The sequence below is a fragment of the Heliconius melpomene genome, chromosome 12, assembly GCF_056956725.1.
Source record: "Heliconius melpomene rosina isolate 202511_hmr_F chromosome 12, ASM5695672v1, whole genome shotgun sequence".
Classification (NCBI taxonomy): Eukaryota; Metazoa; Arthropoda; class Insecta; order Lepidoptera; family Nymphalidae; genus Heliconius; species Heliconius melpomene.
In genome coordinates, this window is record NC_140400.1 from 16,568,583 (window position 1) to 16,585,396 (window position 16,814).

Consider the following 16,814-nt stretch of genomic DNA (forward strand, 5'->3'; position numbering starts at 1 on the left):
TATTAATCGTACTTCGTATCTGGATATAAAAATACAATAAATTTATCAACTTTAACACTTTGCCATGGCCCCGTATACAACAATGTTCCTTCACCTAGAGACGTTTAATTGTACACCTCAACGCCACAACTGTCGCGTTTACAAACAAATAGTCAAGTTTTTGTGTTAGAACATATACATATTATACACCCCACACACACACCCCACACACACACACACACACACACACACACACATGCCACATTATGTCCTGAATCTCCCATGGTCTGATGTATTATCTGCCGTCCATCATCCATCATGTTGATGCTCGATAGCGGCGACCATTCGTAACGGCTAAGTGATGGACTGTCGCCTGTCGACGGCGACGCCAACAACTTGTCGCGTTACATTACTGATATATGTTTAATTAACTACATTTATAACGTAAATAGTTAAATAGTAGTGATTAGTAATGTCTTATTTTAGTTTCTAAAAACAAATTTTAAATAAAATGTATCTTTTGAGTGGCGGAACTCAACGCAGCTGTGTCTACTCACTAGGGCGAGGAAGTGTAAAGAATCAATTTCCTCGAGTGAAAATTGAACCAACTACCGTCACGTTTACATTATCTATTTCAGATACCTATATCATTTGAAGGTTAACCTCTGCACGAACAAACCGTATTGAATTATGTTAAATTTATCATGCCAATTCTATTTTAGAACAGGAAAACTAAGTAAGTTACTGATAAAGTTATTATACTTCTTATAGCGTGAAGGCTTTAAATAAACAAGTGGATTTGTTTTCCATTTATAGTTTTACGTAAGATACTGTTTTCCTTGTTTTGTAGTTTAACGAAATTTGTATGATAATTATATTTTTAGGGACTAGAAGTGATGAATAATAGACGTCAGATAACTTCTCAGAATAGCCTCTATTACATTCATTTTAATTATTAAATAAATAAACGAAATTACAATTTTCGGTTATGCAGTCACATTATAAATACTCTTGTACAAGTATACTGTCTATCCTAAGTATATATATATTTTAGTAACAATATATATTTTTGAGTTTGGTGATGAACCCTCTAACGTCGATCGCCAAATATAGTGTAAGGTTTACATTTTACATTTTCAACATAAACTTTCCCTAAAATATCACGTTACACTCTGGTGTGTACTTGCCAACTGCGCTATGATGATTGTAGCAATGGCTATATTGTACTTCAATTATTTTAAAGTCTAACTCTAATAAGATTGCTTAACTTTTCTTTTACAGACAACGCACAGACTTAATTACTGTATTCAAAATTTGGTATGTTGGTAGAATAAGGAGTGTAGGGGAACACTAAGAAAAAATTCTTGAAAAAAAAACTGGATTTTTTAACTAAAATATTTAAAAAAGCATATTATGTGCAATACGTGCGCTCTTCGTTGAACTGACAAACAGGTCATTGAATTTTATTTCGCCTAAAATAACAATAATATATACGGGAGACGCTTACAACTTGTTTGTGCTGTCGGCTGACCCGCGTGGAATCTTCCGTTGCACAATAATTGGGACGCTCCTTGCAGTGGAGGAAACTACGCCCACCTTTCTCGCTAACTTTCTCTTATTCAATTATTTATGTTTTTTGGTAATAATGGAATTACATTTTGACAATATTGAAAATAACGGATGCTTTAATATATTTGATTTAAATATAAAGCTGCAGTTGATATTGAGGTTTTGTCTTTTGATAGAAATAATTGGATATGTTACGGGTTAAATGATTTAGGCATAATTGTAGCGTAGATAGCCAATATATATGTAGATATGGTATTTCGGAATTCAACGTCGAGCTACTGCCCACTCCCCGCGTAGTACAGATAACGAGAAGTCATCGCAAATGAACGATAACGAGCCGGAAGGGCGACAACCTCGCCGGAAGCGTTATCAGTCGCGCGGCGTACCATACCCACCACCACCACCACCACCACCACCACCACTTAGCAGTTAGCAGTTAGGATGTTGAATGTCAGTACGTACTACTGACGCGCGCTCAACACGCAATGCCTCCAGAATTCGGCATATAGTGGGGATACAGCGTGAAGCTGATAATTTCTCCGCTCTGCTTAGACAACTGTGGCGTTGAGTTCCCTAATAAAAATATATTAATATTGATGTAGATATTATAAAATTATTTTTATTTATTCCTGTCCACATGTTAGCGCAGCAACAGTACAGTGTTTCGTACGCGGATATTCAATTTGTGTTGCAAAAATAACTCCCGTCACGTGTTGTGTTGGGAGTCGCACAATTACCGCGCTGAACGATTTTACACTCCATCCGTTTTACTGTTCGGGGAAATATACTTTTATTGCAACTTTTTTGTTTTCATATATTTGTGAGATTTTTTATCTTAATGAAACTGGACTATAAGTCTTTATAATATGATATTTTAATATTTTTATAGTCCTAAGCATCTTTTAAGTTCATTTGGTTTTCCTTTAAAATATAAAGTAATCTTTTTTGTATGTTTACAGGTAATTCAATCTACAGCATCATTTCTTGAATAATAGCCACATATGGTTTGTATAGTTACAATGAACCTGCAATCATCGCGTTTATTTTCATACGTGGTCCCATTGCGCCACTACGCCCTTTTATTACTACAATTATACAGATTTGTTATTTTCTATATTGATTATTACCATTGATGGCACAGATGGTACAGTGTTAATTCCTAATGTCTTACATCGTATGACACAATATATTACCTCGATAGAGAATAGGTAAGACCAAAGGCGAACCAACTATATAAAAAACAACACCCAAAACAATTATTTAATAATTGGTTAGAGATGTCTTACGCAAGATTCATACACGGTTTTCCTCCTTTGATTTGTAACGTTACTAAACAAATATAAATATTTATATTTGTTTAGTAACGTGTATATAATTTAAAGTGGTCTTCCGACTTGCTATGTATCGACTTGTCCAAATATGTGTATGCTTACATAATTTTTCATCATTTTTTTATTTTTTATTAGTACCGTTTAACAATACATATAAAGTTAAACTGTGTCCTGCAAAACTCTTAGTGAGTTTGACTGCAGGATCTCGAGTCTCTTTACATATAATTAAAATTAAATTTAAAATTAAATGAAGAAGTATTTTCTATCAACTGTTCCAATTAAACAGTTGACAAAAAATATTTTTTATCGCCTCTTATATATCTTAATTCTATATCATTATATACGACTTAGCTATATTTAACTGACTGCTTGTGATTAGTTGGCAGCTATCCTGCATTACATTCAGTAGACATTAATTCCATACATGCTTATCCTCTAAATATTCTTAAACAGTGTAATACGCTTTACTTGTATATTTTGTCGCACAAAGAGAATATTATAGTATATAAATTGGGAAGCAACTGTAAGAATACCTGCATCTTTGAAAATATCTCGCAGAGAATCTCGCGCTTTGACTTTACTTATTTATTTGACTTTTGTATAATCTTCGGTTGTAAAACTACCAGTTTTTGTTAAATAATAACTTTACTAAATCTGGTTATACGAAACAAACAATAGCGGCGTCTATTTCCGGAACGTTTCCTCAACCAGATAGCGGTAATGCATATCCAAGGCCCGTCTCCCACTTGACCAGATTACTGCCTCGCACTGCCTTGCTTACAACTCGGTAATTATCTATTAATAGCCACGATAACTTGTTACTTGTAGTGTGTTCGAAATATCCATTATCATGAGTTTCTAAGTATATCTATGCATTCTATGTTATGTGTCTTTGCTAGTGTTAGGTCTCCGTTCCCCACTTTCCGCCGAATTCAGGAGGCATTGAGTTTTGAGTGGCGGGGTTCAACGTTGCGTTTTGCTTCGTTACCAGAGCGAGCAAATGAAAATATTAAATATATCATTTCCTCGAGTGGGAATCGAACCCACAACCTGTAGCTTTTACAGTCGCTGGCTTGTTCCTCTGCGCCACAACGTATATAAACAATTAAGCCGTATAAGCCCTCTAATTTGATTGTTTGTTTGGCACGCCCTCGCACGCCCTCGCACTCCAGCAAGAAGCAAGAGGAACCGTCAATAGAGATCTAAATATAGCGAGTCAGTCACGCGGCGCAGACGCGGCCGCTCCAGCCTTGACTAAATTTAGACAACATTACCCGCCTTATTATATTATTGATCAATTGCTTTCAAAACGCAATCATTTCTTATCTAATTAGATACTTTACTACGCAGCGTGTCATAGAACTTAGAAATTGTCATGGAGGTAGGAATGAGGGGCTGGTCCTACTAATATGTAATTAGCCTGAAAAGTTAAAAAAAATACACAAACTGTTCAAAACTAAAATCCAGCCCTAAATAAAATATCTCTAGATGCGCCCATGGAAATTGTACTAATACATCGTATTTTTAAAGTAAAATTGAAGTAATTAAATATTTTTTTGTAAAATGGTTAACATAGGTATCTCTGTTAAAAATGCAGTTATATAAGATTACATCATTACAATAATTATTAAAACATTTAAAATGTAATTAAATAGACATAATATACTAGCAGTTTTACTACTATATTTGTAGTAACACTTGTTATTCTGAACTACGCAACAACTAAACCAAAAGGGTTCCAAAATAGCCCCTTGTATAACCAACGCCGAGAATAGCCCGCGAGTGAGAAAGTATCGAACGGACTATTTTTAGAGTTTGTGTCGGCAACCAACTTGTTTCAGCCTTTGTTGGTCAAAAATAGCCTGCGTACCCCTCTGGTGGACGAGTGTGGACGAGCGTGGACGAGTGTGGAGCGCTCGTCCCGTTTTAGTTGCCTACTAGATGGCTCCTTTGTTACTTTTTTAGATATTTTTATTTTGAATACACTAGTGTTATGATTGACACTAATATATTAAGTGATCATTGTGTTGATGCCATCGAGGCAGTGGCGAAGCGTCATATGGTTCTAGTTATAAGATAAAGCGAAGTGCTGGGTTCCGCCACACAACGGAGTGTCGGTAGGTCCCTCTGCCTACCCTGCTATATGTGGAACATACACAATTATATAAATATCGGTAACTAGCGACCCCCTTGCGGCTTCGCCCGCTTTTAATACTGGATTATTCATATAATGTATGTTTGCAAAGCACTTAAGATAATGTGAAAATTAATTAAACCCTAATGCAACCCGCATTTTCGTAGTTTCAATAAAGATTTTCCAATTGTTTTACACAGCAAGGATTTTTTAGTAGGTACCGTAATTTTATATCTGTGGTACTAATCTTTTCAAGTACTTATTAAAATATATTTAAATGACTATTTTTAAACGGAAGAAATTATAAACAAAAGCCTACCTACTAATAACTACTACAAAAAATATGAAACCAAATAGATCGCGCTGAAATAATACATTTAACTCCAATTATCCAATACGTGCAAACGCATCTAAATCTTCGTTGCTATAGAGGCAGGCGGGGTTTTTTTTTTTCGAGCTTGTGGTTAATGCTGAAGAGGGTATTCTGTCCCTGATGAAAAGCAAGCACTACGTAGCTGCCTGTAAGGAAAATTAAATAGAATGCATCGGCCGGGAATCGAACCCAGGCCGCCCGCGTGGCAGGCGAGCATTCTACCACTGAACCACCGATGCGTGTAAGGTAGGCGGGCGCGGACGCACGGCGACTGGCGAGCCGTTTCGCAGCAAGGATTTTTTGATATTGTAACAACTTCTAAAATACATATTAAAATGAAAAACAGTAAAAGACAGTTTTGATCTACATTAAATGGCCAACGTAACTAATATACTTATTTATATGGTGTGAGTAACAGATAAGTAAAACTTGAGTCTATACAGCTGAAGTGTCAACAGCGTGATGTGTCAACAATTAAATGCGTTTTTCTCTAAAACTATTCGCAATTTCGAAATTGTGTAAAAAGCAAATTTTATCTTCGTTTAACGTAGAAAATTAATAAAGTATTTTAAAGGATAAGGATTAATACCATTATGGAAAAATATCCCTCACAATAAAAAATATATTGAAATTACTATTTTTAGACAGAAATATGATCACTACACGTTATCCTTAAAAGATAAAAATATGCCATCGCGGACTTTTTTGTAGATCTTATTAAGAAGAACTATACTCCAGTACATTATTTTCATGTAGTACTTACCATTAAAGCAGCGCATGCGCGAAAGTGTCTCAACGGGTAGGACTTTAGACACATTTATCGTATTTATGTTAATTTACATAAGAATGTACAAATAATAAACTATATATAAACCTTCTACGAAAAATACTCGACCTAATGGTGAAAACCGCAACAAAATCCGTTGGGTGGTTTACAAGAAGAAGAGTTAGAAACAACAGACAGACACGAAAAGCGACTTTGTTTTATAAGATATAGGATGACACAGTGACATTTGTGACAGTTGCTAGATGATGCTAATGACTATGAATAGCCAATATGTTATCGCTTTTTCCGACTATGACGACTATGTTAACAACGTTTGAGTTGAATGAAATGATATTGAATTGAATGATAAAAGCTATATCTGTAATTGTGATAAAATTCGGCTATCAAAATAATAAAAATAAAAAACATCGATTTTATTATTTATCTTACATATTGAAGGTAGGTAATACATAAAGAAAACCAGAGTATTACAATAAATAAAGCATGCATTACGAAATAATATACTACATTGTACTTATGAGATGAAAAAACGAATGTTTTGTTGATAGTTTTAAATAAATTAATAGTATCTGGATGGATGTTACAAGATTTTCCAAAACAATTAAATTGTTTCTACAATTTCAATGACTATATATATTTTTAGTTGATAAATTGAAACTCAACGAGTAATTTTATATGAAATGAAAAGTATATGGTAAATTATGATGATTTTGTTTGCCAGTGTTAATCTAAATTCAGTAGCAACCCAATAAAAGTTTGTTACAGCGAGAAAAACGTGTGAGCTGTGACAGTTTATTGGTTGTATCCAGAATTAGGTGCGAGATATAAATAGGTCGATAGGAATGCGTACATCTGTTTATAGAAGACACTCCAAGCGGGGGAGACCGCGGTGCACGTCGGCGGCGGCAGGTTGAGAGACAGGTCCACAAAAACTACCGGGGTCGAGTGTCAATAGTGTTAGGTCATTGATCCATGTAGTAGTGCTCGTGTACCGTCATAAATATACCAGCAGTAGGATAACATCATATAGAGGGTACCGAGACAAAGAGTCACACGTGACTCAATAACACCGGAATCCTTGCGGCGGCACAAACACTGTATCTCTGTACACTGTGCTAATTATAGCCAGCTAATTATAGACGTGATTCACTCCTGCGCAGTTCACTCCAAAACTAGATGTCCGAGTGTTTCGATTTATGTCATATTTTATACGATACGTTACTTACTGGCACCCTGTGGATTGGCATGTTTCACGACCAGCTTACAGAAGTATATTTTTAAGGTTCACGCTCCTCCTTTCTCCTTTTTCCCATAATAATTCTTCTTCCAAAGAGGATACAAATCAACATTTAATTCAGCAAGACACACCTGACCTCGACGCTCTATACTAAATAGTGTGCTCTTTAATTACTATCAACAATATCCCATGTAATGGTTACGTGATTTAATAATTATTTTTTGTCCTACTATTTTTAAGTTTTTCTTTTAAAAACGGACTGGTTTTTAAAAGACTACACTTTATTACACTTTTTTGATGATTTTGTCTACTGAATATGGGTGTAGTGATAGTGGTAAATATATACATATATTTAAAAGTATGTAAAAGGTTTTTAAGCACCATGATATATGTTTTTGAATATTATGTAGTAATATTATTAAAGTAAGTAACTTTTTAACTTGAAAACTAGGTACATATGTTTTTTAACGAAACTATTAACTATCACAATTTATATAAAATATTTAAACAGCGTATCTCTACGTATCCCAATATATTTAATAGTCCCGCTGTCCGCTGTCCAGTAATAGCGGCCGGAAGTGCCTCACATTGCTTGGCGAGCTTACCACCACGTTGCCAATACGTGACCGCGCAGTCTCGTACTACGTACATTGCACGATTGCAAAGATGCACCATTGTGCATGCAATAACAGCGCCTGACTGCAACCACGGAGTGTGTTAACACTTGCTACTTGCGGGATACAAAAACACTTCCTGCGGCTGCATTTAGCCAGTTGGAAATAGACGGCCGCCTCGTAGAATAGTGGTGTTTCGGGATGTGGAGCGGCCAGTTGGGTTTTATGCCCTTCCATTTTTAGCTTCCACGAGATTTACGATTATTGGACGTGGTATACGTTTCTCACTTTTGTTTGATTTATAAATTAATTTGGACTAGCACGTGGATATAATCGTTTTGGGCACTTCCGCTTCGTGCTCATTCTACTATGTTATATGAATCATAGTGTTTATGCAATTTTGTTCTGATTTTAATACTATGTTAAACAATGCTAAAATGTACTTTTCTTTTATATTGGTAGTAAAATAATGATATTTTAAACAAAAACAGGCCGTCGTGGCCTAGTGGCCATTATAGTTAAATACCAACTGTATTCAACGGTTTCACTTATAAAGTCAATGTATGTTACTTCGGGAAAAATATATTTTCTTCTCCAAATGTATTTTTCCATCAATAAATTTGGAGGAGGCACGTTAAGTCGCTCGCGTGCGATGCTATAAATAGTATTTCACAATTTCAACGTTTATTACACTCCGCCTCTGTCCCGCTTGCGCTTGTAGTGTGAGTGTGAGAGGGACGGGAACAGGGGGCGAGGTGCGTCCTTCACTTGTCGCGTTCGCTTTCTATTTTTACCGCGAACGTTTTGTTCTTTAGTATTTATTAAGCTTTGTTGTGGTTTTCATTGTAATATTGTTCTTGTAAATTGTGCATTGGGAAGATGGTTGTGGAAACGTTGTATTTTATTAGTCCCGAAATTGGCAAAGGGTGACGGGACTCAGATTTCTTAAAAAAAATTCAATCTATTAAAATGAACATTTTCATTAACTAGCTTTTACATACGCGAGAGTACGGGGTGTACTCTACTATAGCAGTATAGACAATAGCGGGGGGGGGGGGGGGGGGGGGTGCTCTCACCACTCACACTAGTTGACAGCATGGGCCCCATGCTAAATATAAACCATATATTATTATGTACATATGTTTTATAAGATAAGGCGGTCGTGTTCCATATGCAAACTTTTAATAGCACCAATCTTTATACTCTAATCAGTCACGCGTGCACTACATACTATACTATATCCATATGTATTTTATGCATTTCATTATAATCTAACAATTTTACCTTGTTAATTCTACACGTGACAATTAATATGTAAGACACTGAGTTCTGACACTCGACACCAATATCTCAAATTTGACGAAAAGTTGGCGGAGTAACATTAGATTTCCTAGGTAGGTTCCCCATGCACATGACGTATATTGTAGCGAACGAGATAGACGATGAACGTCTACGAGACTCTACGAACCTCTACGCACGTAGTCTTACGATCATACAGATATTGAATAGTAATTTGTGTAACAATATATTCGTATATACATTTAAAATAAAAAAAATCGAGAAACCGTTCACATATTAAGGGACGTTAAATAAATAATATGCAATAAATTATTTTGTGCACATTGTTGTCGGCGTGTAAGGCGAATATTATTCAAATTCAAATTCAAAATATTCTTTATTCAAATAGGCAATTATTACAAGCACTTTTGAATCGTCGAATAAACATATGAACAAAAAGCTACCACCGGTTCGGAAGGCAGTTCTGCTGAGAAGAGCCGGCAAGAAACTCAACAGTTGCTCTTTTCAAAATCAATGGTACAATCTATTACATTTGCTGGCAGCTATCCTGCATTACATTCAATAGACATTAATTCCATACATGCTTATCCTCTAAATATTCTTGAACAGTGTAATACGCTTTACTTGTTAGAATTTTTTTTACAGATATTTTAAATTTTTGTAGTGGCAAACTAAGAATACACTGCGGAATTTTATTATATACACGTATACTCAGACCCATAAAGGATTTATTAACTTTTTGGAGGCGAAAACTTGGTGTAACAAGCTTATCTTTATTTCTCGTTCCTATCGTATGACTGTCACTATTTTTGCTATGACAATGTATATTTTGTCGGACAAAGAGAATGTTATAATATAGAAATTGGGAAGCAACTGTAATAATACCTGCATCTTTGAAGACATCTCGCAGAGAATCTCGAGCTCTTAGATTATAAATATATCTCACGGCTCTTTTTTGGAGAACAAATATTGAATTGATATCTGCAGCACTGCCCCATAGCAGCATTCCATAAGATAAAATACTATGAAAATAGCTATAGTAGACTAGTCGGGTTATTAATAAAACCATCACTGTGTTTGTACTTAATTTGTACCGAAATAACAATTTTAATCAGAAATTAATCGTATTTACGATAAAATAGAAGTATCAAAACATAATCTAAACGAATGAAGGTCGGTCGGGCCCGGAGCCTTTCTAAATATAGACTGTCTAAAAATAACCATCCGCCGCCCCTCCCCTTACCCGCCTCACCCCCTGACCCCGCGACCCTCTATGTAGGTCATATTAGCAGAGGTCACATCGGAGCGAGTGCACCTTCGAATCTATGGTCTCCCTCTTACTGTACCCAATTTGTGGTGTTCTCCCTGTCTAACATCAGAACCAAGCAGAGGTCCGCCTGAGGGAGACCTCCCAATCACTAAAGGGTGAGCTTTTTGTTTTGTAATAAGATGTCAAAATGTCTAAAATTACATTTTAAGGATAAATTTTACATTTATTTACTTCAGTTTATATTTTATTTATTATTTAATGTAATGTGTACGCGTTGTGTTAAACAATTCTTAGAAACAATTATATTATCAATTTATTAAAAGTATAAAAGATACACTTCAAAAACAAAACTTCTAGTACCTACCCTACTAATAATAAGAAAATTAAAAAGAGATACCTTTTTCTAGTACTAAATGTATAAATAAAATAAGCTATATGAAAATACGAGTATATTTTCAGACTTCCAGAGTAAATTTTCCAAAGTATTATGAAAATTTCAAAGAAGGTATTGAAATCTAAACAAGGTATAGTTGTATTAGTCAGATTCTTAGTAATACATATCGTAACTTGTTGTTTGTTTTTGTGTATTAGACATGGCGCACGAGAGCTCCAGCGGCGCGGACGGGTCGCCGCACCACACGCCCTCGCCGCCGCACGCGCCGCGCCTGCCCGCCGACACCAGCTTCCACCAGCGGATCATGCAGGTGAGCTGGACCATCTTATACATCCTTGCAATGTTCAAATACGGCTTGGGGCCTATGATAGGGAATTTGAAGTTATTTCTGTTAGTTATTTTTGTTCGGTAGTTTCATATTTTTATACTCTAAGATTATTATTAGTTTTTGTTCATTAATATAAACGTTGGATCAGTGACAAGTGTTTTTTTTTATTTGTTTAAGGCGTTCTTTGACGTTATGGCAAAATTTTACATGCGTTTTTTTATATATTCTTTTCCCACTACATGTTTAAAGACGACCACGTCTTAAATTTATATTTCTACAATTTACGAGATAAGCATAAAACTTATAAAACCGCAATACGATTAAATAGTGTATAAATAGTGTAATAGTACCTACATGTATAAAGTAATAACATAATAATAGGTATATTAAGCTGAAATGCTCTAAGTTTTCCTCAACAGAATAATCGTAATAATCAGTCAAGGTTAGTTCTGGTATTGTAGGAAAATGTGCTTCTTTGTATTTCCCACACAAAAACTTAAAGTTAAAAGGAAATTTACAATTTAATTGCGAAGTCATAATGACGTGGGCCTGTTCATTACATATCAGGGAAGAGAGTGTTAAGACACTTCGTTCTCATAAAAACCCGCCGAATACTGGAGGCACGCGTGTTGAGTGGCGGACTTAACACCATGCCTGTAGTAATAACCAGAGAGTGGTAATGCAACCAATAACCTTTCCCGTTTACAGTACCCTGTACTGGGTAGTAGTGTGTGTAAGCAAATGAAAACAAATAGTACGATACTATACAATAAATTGAAGGTAATGTTTTGATATATTAGACGCGTAGGTTACGAGCAAGGCTACGCTCAATCGAACCTACCTCACGTAGCGAGCTGTAAACACGGCGCAGGTAGTCGAACCGAACTACTTACGAATTTCCCCTGACCTTTTCCCACCGTTGCAACGCGCGACCGCTTCATTTTAAAGCGGACGTGATATTTTTAAAAATTCCCGACTCCGATATAAATAAAGTGGAACAAACACACACACACACACACACACACACACACACACACACACACACACACACACACACACACACGCACACGCACACGCACACCTACATAGAGCGGCGTCGGTGTAATCTCTGGATATATTTAGATCACGTGTTGTACCGGCCGTCGCGAATCTCAAAACATTCGCCATTATCGTAACCCGCTGATAGGATCGAATATCCCATAGTGATGCTCCGAGAGGTATAACTCGTTGTTGTACTCAATGAAGTGCGCGACGTTGGCCCGACGCGACGCCTCGCCTCCGATTATATCCGGGCAATAGTCCAGAATTTACTTCTTCTACTTGAGATGGTTGAACCTATCATATATATATATTTCAATGACACTAAACTTTAGGTTCTTATATACCTTTAAATTTAATGATATGTATATATGATATGACTCATCATTTTTATCGCTTCTCTTATCATTTAATTTGGCGCAGAATTATAAAGATTATATAAACTTATTATTATGGTATTATTATTACTGCGTATGTTATCTTGAACTGTACAATAGATAAGTGATCGGTTATCCGACATACACGTCCCGCATCTTGGCACTGGACCTCAATGACAGGATCTCTGCGTCACAACGACGTGACTCTAGCCACTACCTATTGCAAAATGTAATAAGTAACGATGTAAGGCACGACAGTGTACGCCCGCCCCCGCCCACACTCGCGCAACACATCCGTCGGCGCGGCTATTCCCGGCGCGTGCGCATTCCGACGCCCGCCATTTCTTTTTCCCATCGAACCAAAATAATGTTTGCGACGCCAGAAATATGCACAGCGATACTGGAAGGAAGTGTTCCTTCAATATTTATAAAACACTAGCCCACCTCCCACCCAAGCTCATGGCCGTCTCTGCTTCTCCGTCACATGTCCGAGACTGTACAAATTATAATAATACCTCGTGAGATTTTAGCCAAGTACGTTTTCTGCCTCTAAACATATAAAAAAAGCTGACCAACCTGTTTTAAGACATTCATACATATGTTTCTTACTTGTATTTTATATTTGTAGACTCCATTGGCCGTTGTTGTGGTAAGTACAAAGGTATTCTACATGTATTCTCTCTTATTGTCAGAGTCAGAGCCCGAGAAAGAACCCTATTGCGGAGAGAGCGAAACAAACTTTAGAAAATAATTTCCTGTTGCAAGTGAGTCTTTTATTATACAATTGTATACAAACGACCGTGTCAAATTCAACGACTAAATGTTAATACAGCGCCGCTCTGGAATGTTATTCCTATATCCAAGTGTTATCGATGTTGTGATCTGCTGTGTGTGTTATAATAATATTATTGTTTTCTTTATACATTCTATGTAGATTATTTATGAATGAAGTTATCTCATTCATTTGCTTAATCACAATTCAAGGATCGTGTTGGCACGACAGTGCGTCGGGCGAGCTATAAATGCCCTTCTGTACCCCCTGTATAGTAAGGTGCGCAAACAGAATACTGGCATTGCGTGCTGAGTGGCGGAACCGGAGCGACTTTCAGTATCTGTACATCTTCTATATATATATAAAATCGAAAGGTCACTCACTCATCACGAAATCTCAGAAACTACATGTGCTAGGAATCTCAAATTTTGCATACGAGTTACTTATAGGACATAGGTGCTCGCTAAGACGGGAATTTGCAATATTCGACTCCTAATACCCTGGGATCCGGCCGTTGAATCCTGCATAAACGAGTTTTCTTAATTAAACCTATATTAATGAATAATACATGATTAGTAGAACAGATTACACCTGGGTTGCCTGGAAGAATCCTGCCGCAATCACCTTTAATTTCATTTTTTCGTAACTCGTTTTTGGAGATAATTGCACCAATACGTTTTTTATATGAATCGCACATCATTTGAAAGATAATCGCATAAGGAATTGGAAAATTAAGGGTTGCCAGCTCTCAGTCTGCCGCAAGTCTAGGGTTGCCTGGTTTAAAGATGTCACTAAATGTTAATAATTTGCACTCATGTGTTTTTTTAATGAATTATATATCAAATTAAAGCTTATTTTTTTCTGAACACTATAAAACAGGGTTGCCTGGAAAATTCCTGCCGCAAACTGGGGTTGCCAGCGTTTGAAATATTTTATTCCGGTTCCGTTTGACTATGAGAATAGACGATGAAATGCGCGGTCTGCCCCATGTTTTAAAGTAAAATATTATATAATAGAAGGTCAATCTTAAAATTAATGTTTATTCTAATTGTTCACCTGTTAAATGATGATTTTAATCATATTAAGTACACGTAGAAAACTATTTAAAGATGAAATCATCCTTATTTTTCAAGTAAAATAATGAATGTATAATATTGAGTCTTTGCAAAATCTATTTTCTAAATACTAATATTTATTTAAATTACCATTTTGAAACAACTAAATTATCTAATTAAATAAATGTTTACAAATATCGATCTACTATAAGCTATTAATATACATACATATACATCATGTTTCCTTAATATAATGAAGGGTGACCATTATTGCGGATATTTTTTAAATTAATTATATTGAAAAATATATTTCAATGAACTCTCTGTCTCTCTCTCTCTTCATCCTCTACTTGTTTGATTTGACAACGCTTGCCGCAACTTTTTTTTTCTCACGCAACTTTTAATAATTTGCATAGGAAAAAAATATATATATATAATAGAATTATAATAAACAAAACTAAGTTAGCAAAGATTAATTCCAAGAAAAACTATTCAACTAATAATAACTATTAAAAAATTATAAATAAAAAATTTCACTAGCAAGAACTTGTCCGTTTATGCTGATAGTTTTTAAGGCATTTAGGTCTGAAAGAATTGTTCTTATAATTATAATAAAGCACAATCACTCCTAACGTCCCTAACTTAGTGTAATCAAAACTGAGGCAACTATCCCACTGCCACAATTGTCTAGATTTTATTCTGTATTAGAAGTTATTTACATAGATAAAAATATATAATATTAAACATTAAAGTATACTTACGTTTTGCATTAGAAAATAATTAAAAAATACTTCTTTATATTTTTGTTTTAAAACAATGAACTTTTTATAACACTGTAAATGATAACCGTGCATTGTGTCACTATTAAAAAAAATGTCACTGTATTTAAAATTCATTTTTTGGCGAAACAATAGCATAATTTTACACTTTTGGAGAGATTCCTCGTTAAATTCTATCACATTTTCACTCCGGCCGCACAAAAAACACATCTTCATTTTTGTCAAGTAAAAACGTCTTTACTCTAAAACGAAAGGTAAGTAACTAAGTAATATGCTCAAAAACAACTCATTTGGCCATCTGCCCTTTTATTGCATTTAGAAACAATACATCTTCGAAAATAATTTTATTGCATGTGGTTTGCTTTGTTTCGCGCTGCAAAATGTTTATCTATAGTTAAAAATAGCGAACTAACTAATGCCGACTCCTGGTCATAAATCGTAAATAGCGTTTATTAGTCGGCATTACTGCCGAATTTTCTTGGAATTAATCTTTGCTGACTTAGTTTTGTTTATTATAATTCTATTATATATATTTTTTTTTCCTATGCAAATTATTAAAAGTTGCGTGAGAAAAAAAAAGTTGCGGCAAGCGTTGTCAAATCAAACAAGTAGAGGATGAAGAGAGAGAGAGACAGAGAGTTCATTGAAATATATTTTTCAATATAATTAATTTAAAAAATATCCGCAATAATGGTCACCCTTCATTATATTAAGGAAACATGATGTATATGTATGTATATTAATAGCTTATAGTAGATCGATATTTGTAAACATTTATTTAATTAGATAATTTAGTTGTTTCAAAATGGTAATTTAAATAAATATTAGTATTTAGAAAATAGATTTTGCAAAGACTCAATATTATACATTCATTATTTTACTTGAAAAATAAGGATGATTTCATCTTTAAATAGTTTTCTACGTGTACTTAATATGATTAAAATCATCATTTAACAGGTGAACAATTAGAATAAACATTAATTTTAAGATTGACCTTCTATTATATAATATTTTACTTTAAAACATGGGGCAGACCGCGCATTTCATCGTCTATTCTCATAGTCAAACGGAACCGGAATAAAATATTTCAAACGCTGGCAACCCCAGTTTGCGGCAGGAATTTTCCAGGCAACCCTGTTTTATAGTGTTCAGAAAAAAATAAGCTTTAATTTGATATATAATTCATTAAAAAAACACATGAGTGCAAATTATTAACATTTAGTGACATCTTTAAACCAGGCAACCCTAGACTTGCGGCAGACTGAGAGCTGGCAACCCTTAATTTTCCAATTCCTTATGCGATTATCTTTCAAATGATGTGCGATTCATATAAAAAACGTATTGGTGCAATTATCTCCAAAAACGAGTTACGAAAAAATGAAATTAAAGGTGATTGCGGCAGGATTCTTCCAGGCAACCCAGGTGTAATCTGTTCTACTAATCATGTATTATTCATTAATATAGGTTTAATTAAGAAA

The 16,814-nt window shown here is 35.0% G+C and overlaps 1 protein-coding gene across 13 annotated transcripts in view; it reads left to right on the forward strand.

Moving 5' to 3' along the window:
* Positions 1-16,814, forward strand: part of HDAC4 (histone deacetylase 4) — a 59,903-nt gene that overhangs the window by 35,347 nt on the left and 7,742 nt on the right. For 6 of the 13 annotated variants that reach the window (XM_085195374.1, XM_085195373.1, XM_085195383.1 and 3 more), the window contains 2 exons: positions 11,185-11,297; positions 13,423-13,494. In XM_085195374.1, coding sequence (XP_085051500.1) covers positions 11,185-11,297; positions 13,423-13,494 — 185 coding nt within the window. Of the gene's footprint in view, positions 1-9,228; positions 10,749-11,184; positions 11,298-13,422; positions 13,495-16,814 lie in introns of those variants that run through there. The other 7 variants (XM_085195379.1, XM_085195378.1, XM_085195381.1 and 4 more) reach the window with 3 other exon arrangements.